This window comes from Oculina patagonica, chromosome 2, assembly GCF_052425735.1.
Source record: "Oculina patagonica isolate OP01 chromosome 2, crgOcupat, whole genome shotgun sequence".
NCBI classification, from domain to species: domain Eukaryota; kingdom Metazoa; phylum Cnidaria; class Anthozoa; order Scleractinia; family Oculinidae; genus Oculina; species Oculina patagonica.
In genome coordinates, this window is record NC_135759.1 from 8,202,271 (window position 1) to 8,224,809 (window position 22,539).

General features: G+C 38.7%; 3 protein-coding genes across 3 annotated transcripts; 1 reads left to right on the plus strand and 2 right to left on the minus strand.

Moving 5' to 3' along the window:
* Positions 1-4,429: 4,429 nt before the first annotated feature.
* Positions 4,430-6,525, minus strand: LOC144642870 (QRFP-like peptide receptor). The gene has a single exon (XM_078501963.1). The coding sequence runs from the start codon at positions 6,499-6,501 to the stop codon at positions 5,455-5,457; it is 1,047 nt and encodes a 348-aa protein (XP_078358089.1). The 5' UTR covers positions 6,502-6,525; the 3' UTR covers positions 4,430-5,454.
* A 2,394-nt stretch (positions 6,526-8,919) lies between these two features.
* On the minus strand, positions 8,920-12,598 carry LOC144641758 (chymotrypsin-like elastase family member 1). The gene is made up of 5 exons (XM_078500785.1): positions 12,498-12,598; positions 12,296-12,409; positions 11,825-11,878; positions 10,419-10,847; positions 8,920-9,656 (listed from the first exon to the last, which is right to left on the minus strand). Exons 1-5 carry the CDS (start codon positions 12,544-12,546, stop codon positions 9,289-9,291), a joined length of 1,014 nt encoding a protein of 337 aa, XP_078356911.1. The 5' UTR covers positions 12,547-12,598; the 3' UTR covers positions 8,920-9,288.
* A 4,639-nt stretch (positions 12,599-17,237) lies between these two features.
* Positions 17,238-19,435, plus strand: LOC144641759 (uncharacterized). Its single transcript, XM_078500786.1, has 2 exons — positions 17,238-17,355; positions 18,922-19,435. Exons 1-2 carry the CDS (start codon positions 17,310-17,312, stop codon positions 19,305-19,307), a joined length of 432 nt encoding a protein of 143 aa, XP_078356912.1. The 5' UTR covers positions 17,238-17,309; the 3' UTR covers positions 19,308-19,435.
* The last annotated feature ends 3,104 nt before the right edge of the window (positions 19,436-22,539 follow it).

Sequence of the window (22,539 nt, forward strand, 5' to 3'; positions counted from 1 at the left end):
TGTTATTATTCTAAATTAATTTTTGTCTCTGGTAATTTGGATAAATAACATTGAAATATGCTGAAATAATCGGCTTTGTGTCTGAGGGTTTTTTTTACCAGCAAAAGGCCATCCAAGAAAATTGCTTAATATGGTCAGTGAGAGATATGTAATCAAGGAATTATGTAAAGCAAAAATATAAAACATCGCAAGTCTGAGGTTACTTTAAGTGGATAAAATACAGTCTATAACTACTTGAAAGGGGTTATAAGGGGTCAAATCTAAAGATAAGTTTATATTCGGGTAGGGTGGGGAAGAGAAAAAACAGAATTTTTTGGTACCGTATTTACTCGAAAAAGCGCCGCCCTCGAATAAGCGCCGCATTTGGGACAAAAAAAGTTAATAAGCGCCGCCCCCGAATAAGCGCCGCAGTCCCGACGCGGCGCTTATTCGAATAATTCCGTTTTACTAAAAACTGCGCTTTAAAGCAACTCTAAAACAAACTTGGATATTTCTTTTTATCAAGAGCGATGCTTTGCAGTTCACAGTAATCGTTTTACTGCTCGCCCATTAGTTTTCTATCCAACATTCTTACAATACGTAGCTCTGTAAAATTAATGTTGTGAAGGCCGCAGACTTTGCCAGGACAGCCAGCGCTACTTCTCTCTTCAGCAAGAGGCCAATACTGACAATCAGAAGACGCTATTTTCGATAACTGCAAAATATTTGATTCTTCGTGGCGTCCAAATTTTTAATAAGTGCCGCCTTTAAATAAGCGCCGCACTTGTGGCGCGAAAAATTTAATAAACGCTGCGGCGCTTATTCGAGTAAATACGGTATTCTGATCAGTTTTGGCGGAATATAGCGTTCTGGTCGTAGCTTTCAATGCATTTGTCTGGAAATTCTTCCACAGACAATTAAATGTATGGAACTGAAAGTGCGACTGTATGCTTCCCAGCATCCACAGCCAGCAAAATTGGATTTGAAACCATAATGCAATTCGTACAATGTACTTCCCGCTTTCATTGAATTCAAAACGTTCATCTAATCACAGTCTGTATCTTGTGGATCGATAACAAAACGCGCCAAATTTAACGCCTGGCCAATCATAGCTCATGCTCTATTGGCAACACGCGCCAAATCTAATTGACACTACAGGGATAGGTAGATGGAACAGAAAATGTCACTTGTGTCAGAGAAGCGTTGTGTGGCGCCCAGCAACGAATATCGTAAAACTACGATAAGCCGAGTGGGTTAAGTTTTTGTTTAAAAGGCTTTTTTAGTGGGCTTACTTAAGGGGGTGGTCGGGGTTACTCATCGTCTAAAAGAAGTTTTCGTTTAAAAATGGGTTGGATACATTTGAAAAGCGTTTCAAATTAGTGGGCCCATGGCAATTTTCCTTAGATCACGTGCATTTTTATCAACTTATTGAGCACCTCCTTTCCTGTCAGCCATTTTGTGATGTAGGCTTCCTAAAGATTATTTTACCACCCACAACATAAACCCCTTGGAGTGTTTTTGTTCAGATTTAGGATAAATCTTAACAAACACCCTCGAAGGGTTTTATGTAATTTCTTACAATTATACTCCCCCCCCCCCCCTCTACGCGGGATCGCTTGTTTTGTTGTATTTTATACCGTTACGGTACTTTCGAGGGACTTCCAACCCGTTTTTTTTTTCTTCTTGTCTTCTTGTTTTTCGGCGGATGTGCTTATCGGCATTTGGTTGAAGTAAAACATGTTTCTGATAGATTCATCTACTGAGAGCCATAAAACCAAACCCAAGGTATCTGTTGCAGGTTAAACGCGTTTTGAGGTTAAATCCGTTTAATCTGTTTCAACCTGAAGATAACAATCTATTGGACTTCCTTTTAATGAGTTCAAGTTATCTTATGTCATTGTAAAACTGTTATCTTCAGGTTGGAACAGATTAAACCATGCTGGAAACGAATTTAATAAACGAATTTAACCTGCAAAGGTCGCGAACGACCCAGAGAAACAATCATAACTCGAAGCAAATACATACAGTCGGCACGAAGCGCGGGGAAACGTGCGCGAGCGTGTCACGATTGGTTTGATTGGTTTAGGTTTTACTTCTGATGGAACAGGTGTGAAAAATTTGCGCGAGTTTTTTTAAGGTCGGGACACACTAGGCGACAAGTCGCAGCGACAGGTCTCTGCGACAAGTCGCTCCGTGCGTACTACTTCAAAACAAGTCGCTGTGACAAAGCACTTGTTCGTTGCACACGCAGCGAATTTTGAAGAGTGGGAATGTGACTAGTTTTCCAATAAAATACACGACGCTCTCTCATTGGTTATTTTAATTTTTGTCACAGCGACTTGTCGCAGAAGTGTGCACACGCTGCGACAACGCTGCTTTCGCTCATTTTGTCGTTGCGATCAGTCGCACGAATTTAAACGAGTTTGAATTCGTGCGACTGATTGCAGCGACAACATTGCTGCGGTCCACTGACTGCTAACTATAGTTAGGACGGCGTTACTAAGTAGCTATTCGAGGCCGCCGCGCCCCAGAGGAATTACGCCCGCGACAACTACACACTAACAAGTAACCCAACGGTATGGGTAGTCTAGTTACAACGAAAAGCCAATCAGAATGCGACAATTCCGCACAGCGAGAGACTAAATGCAAAACAAAGCGTCAAGGGAAGGACAAGAAAAATAACAGCCAAGAAATACTTCATCAAGGCAATAAGCTTTATTCTTCGTTTTCTAGCTCCTACTTCTTTTTTTCGCCGAAAGCGTGAAAAAAAAAAAATAGAGGAACACGACACAGAACAACAGGGTGTCATGAACTAATTTAAAACCAAATTATTCACAACCTAATCAGAACAACAAGTAACTGCATTGGTGTGACCGCAAAGACGACAGAAAGCACTAACTATAGTGGGACGTCACGTAACTGAGACTACAGTTAAACTTTAGTTACGTCGTAGATGTGACCGCAGCCATTCTGTCGCAGCGACAAAGATTGTCGCAAAAATGCACCAGTGTCACACGAGGCAACATGTTGCAGCAACTTGTCGCCGCGACATGTTTGAGCGACTTGTCGCCTAGTGGTCCTAGTGTGTCCCGACCTTTAAACCTATCGCCTAAGCGTAGTTATGTAAAACCAAAGCTAACACGAATTTCTTTCGACACTCAATGAAAACCGCTCTATCGTCACGTATTTTAAGACATGTTTTAAGTAAGCAACACCATTATGCCGGATGTAGCAGGTGTATTTCGTTTCCGATAACAAACACATGAATCATTTTAATTGTCTTTAATATTTAGTTCATCTTCACCGGCATCCCGCTTCTCTAATATATCATTTCCACAAGGCAAGCCACTGCCAACATTTTGGATGTGGGGGCATTGGCAAAAAAAGTGAGAAAAATTAGCAACGCCAGAAGTGCAATTAATGCAGTGCCGTGACAGTTCTTTCTAATGGGAGGCTGCTTCAGAACAAAAATATTTAAATTGGAAATATTTTTAGCAGGGATTTCACGTTTAACAACTAGTGGCTTAGGCTGGTTCTCTTTCGCCCCTTCTTTTCTTTTTTAGGGGGGTGAATTTTTTTGGGGCGAGAGGAGCGGGCGAGCAAAAAGAGCAAAAGAGCTGTCATTTATCTTAGGTAATCTGGTTTTTTTTCTGGAGAAATTGAGTACAACAGGGCCTTGAATTCGAATAGGCCTTATCACGGTTTTCGACGCCATCTTGACGAGTAGGAAAAGGGTTGAATAACAGAAAGTGTTTAGTTACGTTTTTAATTTTTTCATACATTTGTCTGTGATTTTTCCCGCAAACCGCGTCAATCATGCGGGAAAAAAATATAGACAAATGTATGGGAAAATAAAAACGTAACTCTATGCTTTCTGGCCCAGCTACATCCTTCAAACTCGGCGAATAAAAACTTTTGCCAAGTTTCTTAACTTTACAATTCATAAGTTGTCCAGAATTTAATTTCTGTAAAAGATATTTGCCGTTGGATTCCCATTCAAACACTGTAATTTCTACCCGCTATGCCTACTCCTCAAAACGTCGAAAACCGTGATAAGGCCTATTGAAATAAAAGAACATTTAAAACAACATTTTCAGGTTCAATTCAAGAGTTTTTATCATAAGAGCGTTCAGTCCTCAATGTACCCGTGAACGCTCTTATGATAATGACAGTATGTTTTCATATCCGCTATTGCAAAGTAAACAACATGATCTTTAACGCCTGCGATGGCAGGTGCATTTCATGTCCGATATAAAGAACATTAATTATTTTACATGTTTTGTCCTTTATCTATCGCTTCTTATCCCGCGAATCTTCGCTTTATCATCTGCTGCTACTTCGAGTGACCGCTGTCAGCACTTATCTTTCGATAAGATGCTCAGATATTGCAAAGGCACTTTAATTTGTCTTAGTTGCCAAAAAGCGGAGTTTTTCGAGCGAGATTAATGAAATTCCGGGTAATTTTTACACAGTGGGAGCTTGGCCAATCCAATTACCGGATATCTAAAGGCGTTGGAATGAAAATATTCTACTTGAATATCTCCATAAGGGGTACATTTTCGAGCAGCACTTTCTTAAGATCTGTCATTTATCAACGATTATCTGGGCTTTGAAAATCTTCTGATAGCTCACTTTTGTCATTTAAAATGCACGCAATGTATTTAATTAAAAGACAGCTACGTTTTTTGTTTTTCAATTAACATCTGTCCAATAAACTATTTTTTTAAGTGGTCCAACAGCGAATCACTTCAAAAAATTAGCCTATGTCGCGTAAAATTGGCTTTCGTGTCTTCGTTTTAAACAACACATGCAGTAACTACGCCCTACCGGATTAAAATTAAATGTATATTATCCCGGTACGCAAGGGATTTATTGCACGATGAGTTGATACTTACAAATGCATTGGTGTTACATATATTTATATATCTATATCAAAGGTTAAATATTTTGGGTTACTCGCCAGTAGCTAGAAACGCTGCTTTTCATGGTTCAGTAACAATGTTTCAATATAAAATATGTACAATGCAACGAATTACTCGGTATCAACACTTTACCTAAATGTGTGGTATTAGTGTAGTATGGCTTCGTATAGAAAAATAACAGAAACATATAAATAATTTAACGTTATGTCTCGGTCAAGAACGAGGGTAAATGAAAGTTTAAACTGTCCGGCTACAGTTTGACCGTCAATTCAATGTGTTCTCGCCGACTCGCGCGGGCTACGCTGTCCCAGAAGTTTTTTCCTCCACTTCTACTGACGCAAAATAGCTGTAGCGGCGAGGCGGTCGACTGAAGCTTGCGAGAGAAGGAAAGTTATTTTCTCAATCGTCGCTTTGCGTCTCAAATTTGTTTAAAATAGGAAAACTTTTTTCAACAGGGTGCGCGCCAGAGCGCTTAGGTCGAAAAGGACGAAGAGAGTTTTCCGTGATGATAGTCGATGTGAAGTGCAGAAAACTCTTCTCCAAGTTTTACTTTTCAACCGTCGTCGACTTTCGTATTCGCTTCTTCTGGATTTACTCTGTTAACACGGTGAACCGGCTTATGGCTTATCTCCTGTAGAGGAAAAGTTTGTATTCTTGCTACGGAGCTGTTAGAGCAAAACAAATTTTTGAATCCTCTCCGATAGTTTTCGCTTTGGAACGCATAAAGTACCGGGTTAAGAGAACTGTTAGCAACGATTAGAAAAGTTAGAACTCTTAGCACTGTCATTTCTGTCTCGCTTTCCCCTTTTGCAGCAGGTAAATGTTTCGTCAAAGCGACATGAACCATAAAAATCGCAAAAGGTAAAAACAAGATGTAGAAAGCAACAGTAACAGCAATTATGAGAACAGCAAGCTTTCTCTTTTCCGAATTTCCGTTGGCTGGCCCTGCGCAAATAGTGTTTGTGATGAACATTCCTCTCAAAATCTGAAAATAACAGAACGTGATGACAACGGATGGTAGAAGAATGTACAGACTAATAGCTGCAACGACATAAGTAGCTTTGCCGCTGGCTGTATCCACATCTGGGCCTAGCGGAGAGACACATTTCCCTGTTATGTGGTCGACATGTGTGTACACAAAATCCGGGATGCTTATTAGCAGAGATACAATCCACGTTGACGCAATGGCGTAAATCACACTTTTCTTTGTGAGCTTGTACTTTGTCGTCATCGGGGTAACAAGAGCTTGATAGCGTTCTACAGCCAGTACGGTTAGCGTGAAGAGGGTTACGCCGAGACACAAAGTGTCCATTGGATCACCGATGAAAAATCTGCAGAGGTAGTCGCCTGGTTGTCCTTCAGGTAGCGAGCCCACTATCGCGAAGTTGTAAGTGCTGGGGCACCATAACAGAACGAGAATATCGCTCGCTGCCAAATTCACGAGCAGGTAGTTCGTTGCTGTATGCATCGCTTTCGTTTTCCATACAACGGCAATGACCAACGAGTTGCCGAAGATACCGGTTAATATCACAACGGCGTAAAAGACCGCCAAGACAATATGGCTGATATCAAACCGGTCGGCGCGTTGCGACTCCTCCATGTTTACTGAATACTGCCAGCGAATCAATAAGACAGACCAGTTTTGTAGAACGGCTTGCGTGACCGAAAAGTTGGCGGGTATTCAGAGATACGGAGTGGATCACATTTATCGGCGGAGGTAATTATACGATATTGCTGAACATGTTCGGCTAATTGAACAGGACGCGGATGTTTTTTCGCTGCGTATACCAATAAAACTGTTTATGCCGGCGTTACAAAGGGATTTCGCTGTTTTCGACTAAACGAAATTTTATGTTGATTTAGCATCACAGCTTAAGGGGATATTCCAAATTTGCATTCGGTATAGATTATAATTTGCTTAGTTCTCAACGTGTCGCTCAAAACCAAAACAGTTGTCGGGAGAAAATATACATTTTTTCTGTTTTTATTTTATAAACACTTCAAATTCATATTACAAACTCTCGTTTATGTAATTTTTGAAGCTTAGTCAGTTTTTTTTAGCTAACCTGCGCTACTAACTGATCAAAACACGCACTAATGAATTAAACCATCTTTCGCTGCAAGACATATGCACTTAGACACCAGCAAACAAAAGCTCAAGCAGAATTAATTATTGTTATTATTTTTACTATTAAAGCTGGAAAGAAAAGAGAACATGTTTGGAAATCAGTAAAAACGTCGATTTAGAAGTCGGCTTAATTGCAGAATAAAGCCAGTTGCTCGACAGTACCACCTGTTTAAGTTGTTTTTCTCATGGCGAATTAACCTTTTTTCGTATTCGTTCAAAATATTGTAAACAATCGAAAACTATTTATCTTTTCTGGGACACTTTAACTGCGTTCAGTTGTCTGCCGCTGTACACGCTGTGTAAAGCGTGCCTTGTTATTAACTTTTTCGCTCCTCTGTGCATAGTTTATCTCGATTGAGGCTTAAAACCAGTCCAATATGGGCCTGGGAATTGAAGGACTGGACCATTTGCGTGTTTTTTGAAACTCTTGTTTTAATATGAAGGGCCGGATGCAATATATGTGTAGGGGCTTTTCCCTCACCAGGAAAACAAGCTTAAAAAACATTTTATTTGTATATAAGTAGCCATCTTCCCGGCAGCCAGACGTCACCTCCACTGTTTTAGCTAGTCACCGCCAAATGTTTGCGTCAGTTTACAAAGATTTGTATAGGGCGGCCATTTTGAATACATTGATTGCCGGCTAATTTGAAACAAACTCTACTACATTACTTGCAAAAAAAGTTCGGACGTTAAAGCTCGACATGTAATTTTGGACGTTTAATTTTCGGATACTTATTTTTATCTCATTTCGGACAAATTTCGGACAAAAATTTCGGACATTAAAACACGAATTACACTGAAAGAACATCTGTGAAAGTGATAGTTTTACTGGACCCTCAAGATTTTACAGATATACCGACGCGAAAATAAAAAATCAGGCCGTTACGAATCTCAAGCCGGGTCTTAACTAAAATTCGCTCTAAAAAGGAAACTAAAAGCTTTGGAGCTCAAAGTGGTTTAATGATCTGTTTCAAGATCTTCAAAGGACGTCTCAAAGGATCATCTGCTTCTAGTTCCTAAGTTACAGCTTCTCTCTATTTCTGCTATCTTGTGTGTATTTTTGTCGCCCAAAAATACACACATGTGTTCAAAAGGTTTCTTTGGTGGCCTGTTTTTCAAGGTGGGAGGAGTTTTAATCCGTGTTTTTTTATGGATGGGCTAATATTTAAAAGGGATTATGCCGACAAAACTTTTAAGTGTACATATATTGTAAAACTTACTAATCATTACGAACTGCTTTTCAGTTGTCAGCCATTAAAGTTTCTGAATGTATTAAAAAGTGATCTCGTTGTCTCAGTGTATTCAGAGGACAATTTGAAGGGCTTATACTCGGGGAGAGGGGGTGGGGGGTCATTTTCTCGGGCTGAGGATATTTCAGTAAGTTACCGTAATGATTCGATTTAGCGCCCGGGGGCTTATTTACTTTTGGCACCTCAAAAGAGGGCGCTTATCGGAAGGGCGCTTTTGGGACAGGGCGCTTATATTTTTGAGAAACAACGTTCAAAACAACTTTTAAATTTAAAATTACAAAAACACAACTGTACAGTAAAAAAATTGTTAAAAGGTTAGTTACTTTCAAAAGAATTGTTCATTTTAGCAGTAAATATATACATGTACGGTACGGTGAATGTTGATGAGTTTATCTATTCGACGTCGATGACTTCAGTAGAGGCAGTTATCCACAATAGGAACGCTTATTACAATAGAGGCGCTTATAAGAATGGGGGCGCTTATTAGAATGGGGGGGGGGGGCGCATGGAATAGAGGCGTTATTGACAAAAACACATTCGAAGGGGGGCGCTTATCGGAAGGGGGCGCTTATTGGAAGGAGGGCGCTAAATCGAATCATTACGGTAATAGTAAAGGGAGATTACACATGCATTTGTTCAAATCCGTTTATTGTCTTTAAATCTATCAGCCAGTACAGCATTTTTTAGCAAAGCTTAACTTGGAACACTCATACCGGCTTATTATGTATTTGTCAAATCCGTTATGTATCTTAATGTTACTTATTTTCACGTTGGCAAAAAGAATCGTGAAACTAAAGCCCCACGAAAAAACAGCAACAAGTTCCGAAACTAGTTATCGCGAAATTTAATACCTTGCCAATAAGACCCTTTCATTTACTTGACGTCAGTATACTATCCCCGATTTTTCTGCCAAATCGCGAATTTTATGTCTCGCTTTATTTGCTTCTTCCATTTTCGCGAAATTAAGTTCCTGCTTAAATCAGTAACATAAGGTATGTGACTATTGAGTTTAGTTTGTGGCAATTTGTTGATCAATCCAATCGCGGAATTCGCTGACACGAGCGAAAACTGTGTACTGTTTGTTCTGTTGAACAAAGTTACAGTTCCCAGACCCCCAGCTAACAGCACCCTCAAGGGCAAACTTCCCGGATGTCGAGTCCTTGCAGACGAATGGTCCACCACTGTCACCATGGCAACCACCTTGCATATCGTTGGGATCCAGGTCTCCGGCGCAAACCATTTGTTTGGTGATGTTCAATCTTCCCGCCACAGGCGACGCGGCAAGTTTCGCTGAGCACTCGGCGTTGGAGACGAGCGGGAGCTGGGCCTGCTGTAGTTTGTGGTAGGAACCTCCCGGATGTTTCACCTTACCCCACCCTACAGAGAAAAGTTACAACGTTGTCACCGTCAGTTATTTAACTTAAGTCTACTCCATTCCTCTCAAAATGTAGTACAGGCGTTATAAACCCTACAGAGAAACTATAAACGAGTAAAGCAAGTCGCATCTCCTGTCTTTTTACGTTTTTTTTTTTTACATTTGTTCCAATTTAAATCTTCATTCTCCCCCTCCAATATTCTAACATCTCTTTCTCTATCTTGAATTCATTAATATATTTAAAATATTTATATTTACACAATCCTTCGACGGCATTTTGAGGTTGCATAGAAACCTCAAGGATAATAATGGGTAGTTGGTTCTAAACGTACGTACGAAAAATTGCAACAGTAAAAAACAACATTGATCAATCTGAACTTAATTACACTGTGACTATTTCTTATATCTTTAATTTTAGAAGGCGTTATCAGTTACAAAGAAAAGTGTTGATCGTTGACAAAACAAATTCAATGTCAGTACTTTCTTTAACCCTCTCGAAAAATCCTAGCGCGTCCTACTTCAGCATGAGGTAAAGGTGCTCTTAGCGCAAAGTTTACAATTTTTATTGTCATAATGTCATCTGGATCATGCCATATATGTTAGCAAGATTCCTATCAAAAACCACATGCCAAGCTCATCTAAGTAACGGAATTTTGATTGAAAAGCTACTTGATAACCCATTGGCTTTATGGCTGTCACGCAACGCATTTCAAGCGCGCCACGTGACGACCGAAATCACGGCTTTCGAACAAGTTCAATCTTACCTGTGATGTAACATGTGCTATCTAAAGCGACATCGGCACCTCGCTGAGGAAGGCAGATTGTATTCACGTGGCTATTTAACAGTACGGGACGGTCGAGTTTGATCAAGGCAATGTCGTTGTTGATAAGCGATGGATGATTGTACTGTGTATGCTTAATGACTTTGGATGCGTTGCGGACCTGTTCTGTGCCGTCGGCGTAGAATCGATGCCAGTCCCCCACGCGGATGCGATAGTCGCCGACTGCTAATTTGTCACTAATGCAGTGCGCAGCCGTGAGGATCCAGTCCGGTCTGATAAGAGATCCACCACAGAAGAATTTAGAGTCGTCATCTCCGCGATACAGGCCTACCTGCCAGGGCCAGGATCCGTGTACCGCATCTGTGCCCCCGATAACACGGCCCTGAGGAATCACAGACCTACCACACTCACCTGAAAATAAGAAAGCGCGCGTTTTAAACTGAAAGTTAAAACTAAACAACATCTATTTCAGTATTTCACCCCCTAGTTGATAATTTCCGTAATTCTCATCACATGTCTATTTGACATTCTATTGATATTGGAAAGAGAATATCTAAAGTGATTAATCTTTGTCACCTAAGTACATTTCTCATCCCACGCAGAACTTAAAATGGCTACATCACGGGGACCTCGCAGATTCTTGGTTTAAACTGTTCTGAAATTAGTGGCAGGTACCTTAACCTATGAAAAGTATTATCTTTGAACATCTAAAGGAAGATGTAACGGTACTTTAATTTGCGGATAGAAATCAAGCAACGGCTATAAAATATCGATAATTTGAAGACGCGTTAAAACAACTTGAAAAGCCTAGCCTCAATTTGAAACCCATTTCCATCCAAGCCATCCGCAGCCAAAGACGCATGTTCGCATTTTCAGTGCTCTGATACAGCAATTGTCAATAACAATGACCATTTTTGTCTTAAGTTTCCCAGAAAACACATTTTTGTCTCTTCAAATAATCTGTTAAAATACTTGACAAAGCCCTTTCATACATTATTTCACTAAGAAAGAAAAAACCGGTTAGGCGGTGATAATAAGCTATTTATGAACGCATGAATGTTCAGGATTGTTCTATCCACTATCCAGCGTCTAAATAATTTATGCCTAAGTCGGTTACGCTCTGCCCTTTGTAACTGGACAAGCCATGAAATCAGCAATAACACTAAAAGCTCTGAAAACGAGAGGCTTCGTTTTGTTTACGCTTTTATATAACATTTCCTCCTCTTAGCCACGTTGATTTCCACCCTGACACTCTTAAATTGAATTAACATATGGTTCCATATCACAGCCCCATCTCCCAGTAAAGGGCCTCAACGGCAAGTTTATTTTTAATTCAGGGCGGACTCAATGGAAAATGGAAAACTACGTTTTCAGTTATTTTCACTTACCCAAAGGCTTCCCAGGCTGCACCGGTATCGGAGGTAGTTCAGGCGCGGTCACATCTTAAAACGAAATAAGTAGATTGATTATAGATTGAAAACGTTAGTCAAGGCAAACGTTAGTATATTTTTTACATTATAACAATAAATACTTGCTTCTTTAGCCCCTCAACTATTGCATCAAATTCACTTCTTTGCCCTTTTAACACGCCGGTACTTGCTACAGTTAGTTGTAAGCACATTGTAAGGCCGTATTAATACTGTTTTTACGGCGCAAGTTTTTCAACGAAACAGCAACTTGACTTCCATTGATGAAGGGCCAATACCGAAACGTTTGGAGCCCTTTATATTTGCATTGGCACTTTGTACTCGAATACGAGAACTTTATTTTACCTTTTTTGTCATACTGTAATGTATTGTAAAAATACAGTAAATATAATGTACTGTAAATGTGAAAGCAATTAAAAAAAAAATACTTACTACAGAGATTACACGTTTTTTCGCAGTATTTCTTCATAATTTTGAAATGTTTCGGCGTGTAGCAGACTCCCATACGGTCGTAAACATAGCAGTTATTCAGATTGTCCGAACAACCTGAAAGAAAATGTTAGTCATTTTAAAATCAAAACCTTGAATTTATGTTATCTCAAAAACAAGCAAATCCAGGTTACTGAATACAAACCCAAAGACAAAGCAAAGAGCGAGACCAAACTTAAAATTGTCGACAACATTGTGAAATTAATCAATGAAACACTTCTCTTGAAACTTCACTAAACAGCCACAAATTGAAAGAGGACGAAATTCGGTTAGGCGTTTTCTTTTATGCTCACTTCATTGCACCAAATACAATAGTTGTATATACAGCTTTGCTTTTGTGGTTCTGAGGTGCAAGGAAATTTGGATACGAAAAGAAAGGGTTTGAAACACAAAGTGCGAATACATCTTTGGTCAAATAGTAAGCATCAAACTCTGTAAACATAAGCGAAATGTGCGCCTTAGTAAGTGTTAGCTAAATGAATTTTTGTGTAATTGAGAATCCAACCATTTTTCAGTTTTTGTTCTTTTGTTTATTTTGATCAGAGCTCGGAGCGTTGATAATATTTATAGTAAAGACCCAGCTAAATAAAAGTGTCGCAAGTTAGGAATACAAAATCTTTTGAAACAACCGAATGTTACTTTGTGCGCCAATTCATTAGAAAAAAGAGCTTGAAAGTCATGGTTATTACAGCTGCAGCTTTTTAGGGGGGGAAGGGGGGGGGAGGTTAAAGGTAAAAGTCGCCTAATAAATACGTCGCAAATCAATTCATAGATGGCTTTCGAAGATGCCAGTTTAATTGCATTATTTCTGAGCAATGATTATGTTAGTTCTATTCTTGGCCTCTTTTTGGGCGGGCCGGTAGAAAGTAACCCTTTTGGTCATCAGAAAAAATAAGCTTTCCTAATACACTCTTTTTTAAATAAGAACGTCTAATTTTCAGCCGAGGCTGAATTGAATGTTATTAACGTTTTCGAAGATTTGAGCCTAAAATGTTCTTTAAATCTTCTTAGTTTTTAAATTTTGAAAACAAAGTGGTATTAATTGCAGTTAATTCATTTCTAAACGAACTGTACATGTTCACATCAGCAATGACTGATGACAATATTAATGTTGGTTCCAGGTTAGGATTTGAATAAACATGTATTCATTTCGTAAATATATTTGTCACTCACAACAAATAGGAAAGATAAAATTTGTTCTTAACCGAATTTCAGCCTTGGGCACGTTCTTAGGATGCATGTTCTTAAATTTTGGCCTTTTTTCAGCCTCGACGTTCTTATAAAAAGATTCTTATTTTTAAAAAGTGTGTAATATTCTATAATTTCAGGTGTTGTCGCTATTGTTTTAAAAATAGAAAACATTTTTCCTGTTGCTATCACGTTAAAATAAACAAGAGTGGAGGTTAATTTCGGACATCGAAAATTGTCGTGGGATATGAGTTGCTTACGAGTGGTTCCACTGCATTAAAAATTTTCTCAAACTTTTACGAGTGTTTCTATAACTCGCGATCGATACAGTCACGGAGAAAATATTTTATATTTCCTTTAGAAAACACTCCGAGAAAAAGAAAGGAAAATTACTCGTTCATTTCGATTATCAAAATGAAGATTCTCTTTGCTCGCGCTGGTTACGTCAAAGGCCCGTGCTCGTTCAGTGCGTCATTCGAGCTTAGAAGTTTGGCTTTTAGCGCGGGGTGTTTTCTAAATACATTTAATACGTATTGTTTTGCTGTAAGGATCAATGCGACCTGTATAAATAAAGTGATCATTTGTTAAAATGATTTCAGCTCAACTAAAAGAAAAAAACACCACATTTGTACCTAAAGAATATGACTTTTGATGTTGGTGTTAAAAGTCCATTAACAATACGAAGCCCTTGTGTGCGAAGCTGCTTACTTTAAACTAATTGATTCAGCCTTAAAACATCATAATTAAACAACAAGTATGTTGTTCGAAACACTAATAACTCACTTTTTAGACTTTCTTTTGATTATTAAAATAGGGAGATACATTTTACCGGACTTTTGAAGGCGTATTCTGTAAACTTCAAAGTCATTTGCACTGTTGACTTCAAAATTTGAATGAGCTTTTTTCTCAATTTGTGAAACTCAAGCACTCACCCCATGTTAAGCTACGTTATTGTTACTTATTATCGCGAGACTTAATTTTCGCGATTTTCACAAACTCGCGAAATTAATTATAAAGACGGACGGAAAAAGGTTCTCGGAAAAAAAAAACGACGCGAACATCAATACCCGGCTTCTATATAAATAAAATCGTTAGAATAAATCAACGTTACGAACAGTTTACTACATAATTATCTTGGTACAGTCGTCATAAAAACTAACACTACTTTGTTGAAAAGGAACATGTCAAACTGTTTGACAGTTTGACTGTGGAAAATTAATCAGATGTGTCAAGTTTGAGACTAACTGTTTGTTAATGCAGACCAGTATTTTGACAATTTTCGCGAAATTTAGTTCGTTAAGCTTTAAACGTATTTTTTGGCCAAATCGCGAAATTGACGTCCCGCGAAATAAGCAATTTATCAGACTTTTGAGGTGTATTCTGTAAACTGCGAAATCAGTTGCACTGTTGACAAAAATTTGTTCTTTGTTCAATTTGTGAAACTCAAGCACTCGCTCCATGTTAGACCATGTTAGGCTACCTTTTATAATGATAGTTAAAAAATTACCTATCACGCTTCTTTGAAGCCCGTTCATAGCGTTCTTTTACATTCAAAATTATCAACCAGAAAAGGATATAGTTTTGTTTCTCATGCACAAGATTTTTGATCTCAAATTGAAAATTTCGGGCAGACGTTTTCAAATTAATCCCTTCAAGGGTGGTGACCATTTTGAAAAACCGGCGATGGTAGTTTAAGTCATATTTTTAGCATCGTTTCAATCAAAGATTTAGCAAAATCCCCGTGATTGCAGGGCCGTAACTAACAAGAGGCAAGACGAGGCACTTGCCTCGTCTAAATTTTTACTCAAAATTAAAAACAAAATATGTTTTATTGGAAAAATCAGATCTCCGGTTGAACAAGATTATTTTTTTCTCAGGAAATACCTCATGAAAAATGTCTCTGAAAGAGATTCAAAGCTTCTAGATTTTAAAATTTTCTGGAGGGCATGCCCCAGAACCTACTAGCGCGATCTTGCCTCGTCTATGGCAAAGGTCTGGTTACGGCACTGGATTGTGCTCTTTAAGGCTATAAGTCCGATTGGTACTTGATTAACCACAAGAAGAGTAATACGGGGCGAAAACGGATTGAAAATAAACACATACTTCTCGTCTTCTACAACTGAAATACCCCGACGCCATGTTCTTTATCTTTTTCACAATATTTACCGTTAAATCGGATTGTTAATTCTAGAGTTATAAGTTAAACGTCCAGCGATATCGATTGAAGTCACCCAATCAGGACCTTTCAGACCCAATGTACAGAAGATTTGATAAAATTCCTAAGTACGAAATATTGGATAAAAACTTGAAAAAGTAAATCTCCTATCTAAAATAATGTTTATCAAAGAGAAACTCTCTCAGTTTCTTCTTGAATGTACACTGTATGTAAGCTGTCAGCTACAGTAACAGCACGTGGTAAGGAATTCCAAACCGTAATATCCCTATATAAAAAAGTGCGTTGTCCGGAGGCTGATTTATTACCTGGGATATTTAAACTGTCCTTCTTTTACGTGTTACGGTCATGCACAAAAGAACGTGCTTGTTAATTACAAAACGATCACACAGATACTGATTGGGCGCTAGTCCCTTGACACATTTAAACGCAAGAGCACCTACGGTATACTCACGGGGAGCCAGCCTAACTCCAGGAACCGGTGTTATATGGTCGAATTTACGCGTATTTACCTTATTCTTTCTAATTGTCGCGATTTTCGTGATTTCAAACTAATCGCGAAATTAAATACGCGCGAAAAATGCATTGCGCGAGATTTAATCTCGCGAAAATTAATACCATATTATATATCAAAACAATAACAATTTAAATGTTTGGAACTGCAACTATCTACTCCTGAAAATATCTTTCTATTTTGTTTTCCGTCTTTCACCCTTCCCCTGATTACTGTTTTATTCAGCTTATAAATCGGCCCGGCAAAGCCTCTTTAGGTAGTCACCAAAGTTTCCGTTTGCAGGCTCCTCCTCCCCTTAACGACATGTAGTCAAATTGAGCCAGACTTTTGTACATTTTCAGTAGTCATTTAAGCCTGGTTTTCACTAGCGACCCTTTTTTTTTTTTTTTTTTTTGTTTTTTTTTTTTTTTTTTTTTTTTTTTTTTTTTTTTTTTTATTTAGGCGTTGACAACTGATCCATAAAACACTGGCAAAATCGCAAAATACACTAAATTTCACTGAATCGCTTAAAATTTTAGTTACAAAATAGCTACACGTGAGATATATGATTTTACTTGTAGTTTACATGGTTCTTGGGAACTTTGAAATTCATTTTCTCGGCCTGTTGTTCTTCTCGGCTCTGATAAAAAAATATTGTTGGTGTTATCACGGTTAATGACTTTCATATTTAGCTTTCAAAAAGGGCAGAAAATAACGAAATAGGATTTAAATTATTCTGGTACTCGATATTTTGACCAACTAAAATTAATATTTCTCGATTCCCTGATGGATTCCGTCGTAAATCCTGGATGAGATCAGTATTTTTTAATATGTCCAAAGATTAGTAAATCTGTAAACCTTCCACTCATGCAAATATACAAACTACGCGATTTGTTTACGTGGTCAAATTGGCGTCGCTCACAGAAAAGGGACGCGATTTGTACTACAATAAAGACCGGGTGTTTATCACGAGTGAAACGTTAATGCCAATTTTAAAAAGGGAAACGGCCCATATAATATTCATTAATGAGCTGTTTTCAGTTGTGTGCACATCACAAAGTAAGTTCTGTATCGCCGTGGAATTACGCAAAGCCTGAACAAAAATGAAGTCATTTTTACTGCTGCTGATGTTTATAAGCCTTGTTTCAGGTGAGGCGAAATTGCTAACAGATCCGATTTTTACGTTAACATGTCGTGAATTTATTTCCCCGGGCTAAACTTGAAAACAACAGTTGACATCATGATGCGTAAAAGGATGGGAATTGAATTGCTCGAGAGTGTACTCAACTCTTCGGGAGCGTAGGAGAAGTTTAGGGTCAGGAAGACGTTCAAGAAAAATCCGTGCGGTTTTTTTTAGAAGTTTTTAATACGACGAAAACGCACTAAAGCTGACGAGGGGCGCCAGGATCGTGAGATTATTTTGAACGAGTTTTTGAACTTTTGTGAACTTTCGTTTTTACTTAGATTAGTAGAATTTGTACTAATTCGTCTAGCTCAGCAATGACTTTCTTGTAAGTTCAATTGATTTAAATCTTGTGCCAAAGTTCCTACTTGTGAGACTAAGAGCGAAATAAGTGATATGGCGATAGCATTGGGTGTGCACGAACTCTTGATATGAAGTTCGTGCAAAAAGCCATTTCTTCCGCGTGTGTTGTATACATTAATGTATCTTTTATTATTTTAAACACGTGCGCCTTTGTGACAACAGATGCTCACTTAATATTGTCAATCAACACAAAAAGAAACAAAGAAAAAAAGCTATAAACACCACCAAGTATATAAGCCCTTATTTATCGTCGCTTTAAGCCCCGTCGAATGTATTTCAAGCTGCACAAATCTCGCTTTCGTATTAAAATTTGCTTTGCTGGCTTGTTCTTTTCCAAGAAATTCAAACGCGTTCTCGCATGAATGGTTTTTATCGGGTTTTGTTTTCAAAAAGAGGTGACAATCAAAAAGTTGCGACGTAGAGACTGGGCCTTAGCCAATCTTGTTTGTGTGGACGGTGTGTGCGTGCGCGTTTGGGATGGGGGGGGGGGGAGGGTGGAGGTTGACATCTCTAATAAACGCTGTTTAAACAATACTGAGCATTTCTCAAGTTTATCTCATTAAGTGAGTCTTTCCCGGTATGTTTTACAACGTTGAACCCGATAGTTCCCAGATCGAAAGACGTTTAATTTACTGAAAAATAGTGCAAATGTTGCGAAAACAAATATGTCATCTTGAATTGTTGATCAAAATAGAGCAACATGTTAATGTTTAGCATCACATCATACAACATTCGTTGATTAGCAGTCGCAACGTTTGTTGCTCACAAATTCGTATATCATTGGCTTAACGAAGCCGAAAACAAGAAATGGAAAATAAATAGAACATGAAAAATGTCACCCGCGCTAGCGGGAAAATATAGATAGGCACTAAAAAAATGAAACCCGTGTAAAGCGCGCAAATATGCAACCCGTGCCAAACGCGGGAAGCCACGTGTAAACCAAGTAATGAGTTGTGACGCCTGATTGGTTAAAAAATCGGCAAATACGCTGTGATTGGCTGTTATGGAAACGAAAACTCATTCATTTAAAATTATTCAAAATGGCTGCCACATAACAACAGTTACGTCGATTAGTTTTGTAATTTGATTTGAGGGGCGAGGGCCTTCTATGCACGATTTACAGATTTTAATAATCAATACTAAGAACTAGAAATTGTTTTGTTTATCAGATTCCTTATGCCTTCGTTGTCTACAGTGCTATTCCAGCATGTCATGGGAAGATTGCAACAAACACGCTAAAAAGACCGGCGAGTGCAAACCTCCAAAGGTCTGTTTTATGTCTCATCGAATGTTTAAACGGAACGGGCAGCAAGTGCATCAATTTAGTAAGGCTTGTTATAACCCGGACTGGTGTTCAGAAGAGAAGTGCAGAAAGACAGAAAATCGAGTGGATAGCTCGTGGTGTGAGACAAACTGCTGTAAAGACAAGGATTTCTGTAATTCTGGGATAACTCGCTCGTGGGAGTCAGCTTATTATGGAAATGCACCCTCGGTTGCTGCGCCCTTCAAGCTTTGTGTGATCACTGGACTTCTTTCTCTTTTTATGGTAGTTTAAAGGGTCTTTGTCATGGAGTTAAACAGAATTTTAAACAGCTACAATTTATATTTGTGTCTAAAAAAACCTAAAAGGTGATAGTCCATTTTTATTAAAAATTGCTATAGAAAAGCAAAACTGTTAACGAGCATTTTGGTTGTAGCCTGCGAGAGGCCTTTCCGGCCGCTCTCCCGGGGGGGGGGGGGGGGGGGGGGAAGGGCTGGTTTGGCTGCATTTGGCTCTTGTGGAAATGGATTGCAACTTGAAAATTTAACGCGTAACTTTTCAAGTTGTTTCAGCGCTTCCTCAAAAATTCAATATTTATAGCCGTAGCTTGATTTCTATTCGCAAATAAAGGTTAAATTTTCCTTTAGATGTTCAAAGACAATGTTTTTACGGGTTAAGTTGTCTACCACTAATTTTAGAACAGTTAAGACCAAAAATCTGCGAAATCCCGGTGACATATCTCCTTTAAGTTAAAAGATTCTCTTGGACATAGCAACAAGAGCGAGGGTTTTCTGTTGTAGACCCTGTCTTAATTGTGACTTAAATTACGACCTTTTGCTCTCTAGAATGTGTAATAAAAATTAAATTAAGTTAAAACGCATCGTTTTAGGGAAGTCAGTCTCGCTTCAGTTAGCAATTTTCAATATCAATTACTATTTTCATTGATTTATCATTACAATTGTAAATCACGACTTTAAAAAAGCGCTTTATGAACTGTTATTTAGCCAGTACGTGTTCTGTGCATGTAATTGTAACCATTTAGCGTATTGTTTTTCGTAAATAAGAAGCCATGCTATCCAGAGACAAGGTATACGATTGTTATCCAACATTATACAACAACCTATCACGCAACTAAGTGCAATGCTAACGTAAAATGTAATTTTGTTTTTAACAAAGGAAATTTACTTTTTAAGAAAAATCCTTTCTCGTCTTGATTATGTTTAATTAATATGTAACTCTTTATTTGGGAATCCCCGACCCTCCAACCGGTATCTTTTCTTTTCTTTACTTGTCGCTACTAAAATAATTGAGCTCCAAGAAGTGACAAAAGTGTTGACACATTGTCATTATAGGCCCCATCAAGAGATTTTCTCTTGGTCCCATTTAATTGTAACTTGGTCTAATTACACCTCTTCGCCGCTCTTTCCCAACCCTCCTCCCCCCCCCCCCCCATCGACCCCTATCAATGTTGTAGTTTGTTTTTAGAAGCCCTTTGCCACAATCAGACAACACTGGATGGGGGAGAGAGGGTATTTTGGCAGATTTTCGTGAAATTTAAAAACTGGTGGTAAATTTGTCATAAAAATTGCAAGGCGAAGTCAATGTGCCAACTACTTTTTGACTAAGATCGTCGTTACACAGACAAACAGACGATTTTTTATGCAACGGGTCTGGTACTTACACTGGCTTGGTTAACATGCATTTTGCAAGAAAATGCCTGCCAAATGTTATATACGAAGTATGAAAGAGGATTTAATTAACCATAAAAAAGTTATCTCACCGAATATTTAGTTCCAGAGGCTATTGAAATCAATTTACCAATTTTAAGACCAAATCGTACTTTGTAGCGCCTGCTTATAGCCACTTAGCTTGTGTTGCTAATAGTCGCGAATGAACAAAATGTCCTCTGCTGAAGAAGCAACCTCGTTCCCAGGGTCTTTCTCTCCCGTCCCCCAAAGCGCTCTGGGGGCGGGGGGGGGGGGGGGGGAGTCCATGGGAACGAGGCTGGCGAGGAAGAAAACTAATAGCGATGTGAGCGTTTCGTAAAAGAGTTAACTTTTAGCTCACCCCTTTTTTTCCCGGGATTGTTTTACTTACGCATTTTCGCTGAGCCATTTTGCTGTCACTCAAATTTAAAGAATTATTCCAGATAATACATAATAGAATCTAAAAATAGAATCAACAGAGAGTGCAGGTGATAAGTCGAAATGCTGACAAAGTTCACCTGATGCAAATTAATGGGCCGGTTAGAATATCGATCGAAGTAAATGTCCTTCCTCGCGAAATTACCATATGCTTAAAACCATTCTTGCCGGATTTGCTTCAGGGAAGTCAATTAGCTTTGTTTTTCCCCCAACACAAATGCAGCTTTCTATTGGACGAGAACGTGACCCGCGACGCGCATCAAAACTGTATCTACTGCTAAAACAGCTTGAACCTTGAACTTACAGGTGATCAGGGCGAGCAGCTAGATACCATGGAATGAAAGCGAAGCAATTGTGGATATTCATTTTTTTTGTTTGTAATGGAGAGTCGACAGTTGAAATACAAAGATTATTTTATTCAAGCAAGAATTTAATTTGACTTAATTAAAGAAGGATATTTCTTAATGCGAATTCGAACGCTCAGAGCATCGCACAGTGTTAACAATTTCAATAAATAAATTCATGTCGTTTTCAGCGAAAGGAATATTTAGTATTGAAACAGACAGCAGAGTGTGTATTTTCATTTGGGAGTTATAGTTCCTTATCCCACCTACTGACTCATTGGCATTTTGGTGTGGGGAGACTCCTGTCGAGCAGAAATGACAGGGAGCACAAAAGTGGATGAGTCAGCAAGAGGGGTGGGAGGGAGGGCCGACCAATTCCTAAATATCTTCGCAAAATGACACACCTTGCATTAAATATCATATCTTTTATGATGCCACTGAGTCATCACGTGGGATAATGAATATTTCATGAACTGTGAATAGTTCCTTATCCCACTTTCTGACTAATTAGCATTAAGGTGTGGGGAGAGTCCTGTCTCGCTACACCTTGAAACACCAGTGTTTGATGCTAACCATACTAATCAACTGCCAGTTCTTATCTAATATTCACACATCCCTTCTCCCAGTCCTTAGAATTTCCCAGTCTTTAATTTATTTCCCCCTAAGCCTTATCATATTCATGTCCCGGTCCTAAATCAATTTCTATTTTTGAAACAGAGAAATGCCCCAATAACCGACTGATAGTCATATAGAATCCAGCTAAACTGTTTTGTTTTTTGGTAGCTAGAGATCACGAGAATCTAAAAAGAAATACGCAAACGCATCCCTCGCTCCACCCGGCCAAAGTACTTAGTTCAGCTGTTGCATTTTCTGGATTTTCACCCTACCAAGTCGGCAGCTCTGTTTATAAAAAAATGGGGCTTTGAAGAAAGCCTCATCGCGCGACTATATAAATACCGTATTTATTCGATTAAGCGCCCAACCTCAAATAAGCGCCCACCTCGAATAATAAGCGCCCACCCTGTAGGTAGGAAAAGT

What these genes read in the sequence shown, in the direction of transcription:
- LOC144642870 (XM_078501963.1), bottom strand. Translation starts at nt 6,501, where the DNA reads ATGGAGGAGTCGCAACGCGCCGACCGGTTTGATATCAGCCATATTGTC.
- LOC144641758 (XM_078500785.1), bottom strand. Translation starts at nt 12,546, where the DNA reads ATGTTGTCGACAATTTTAAGTTTGGTCTCGCTCTTTGCTTTGTCTTTG. An exon ending in GCTCTTTGCTTTGTCTTTGG is followed by an intron (nt 12,410 to 12,497) that starts GTTTGTATTCAG and finishes ATTTTCTTTCAG; the next exon opens with GTTGTTCGGACAATCTGAAT. An exon ending in AAAAACGTGTAATCTCTGTA is followed by an intron (nt 11,879 to 12,295) that starts GTAAGTATTTTT and finishes TTTCGTTTTAAG; the next exon opens with ATGTGACCGCGCCTGAACTA.
- LOC144641759 (XM_078500786.1), top strand. Translation starts at nt 17,310, where the DNA reads ATGAAGTCATTTTTACTGCTGCTGATGTTTATAAGCCTTGTTTCAG. An exon ending in GTTTATAAGCCTTGTTTCAG is followed by an intron (nt 17,356 to 18,921) that starts GTGAGGCGAAAT and finishes TTTGTTTATCAG; the next exon opens with ATTCCTTATGCCTTCGTTGT.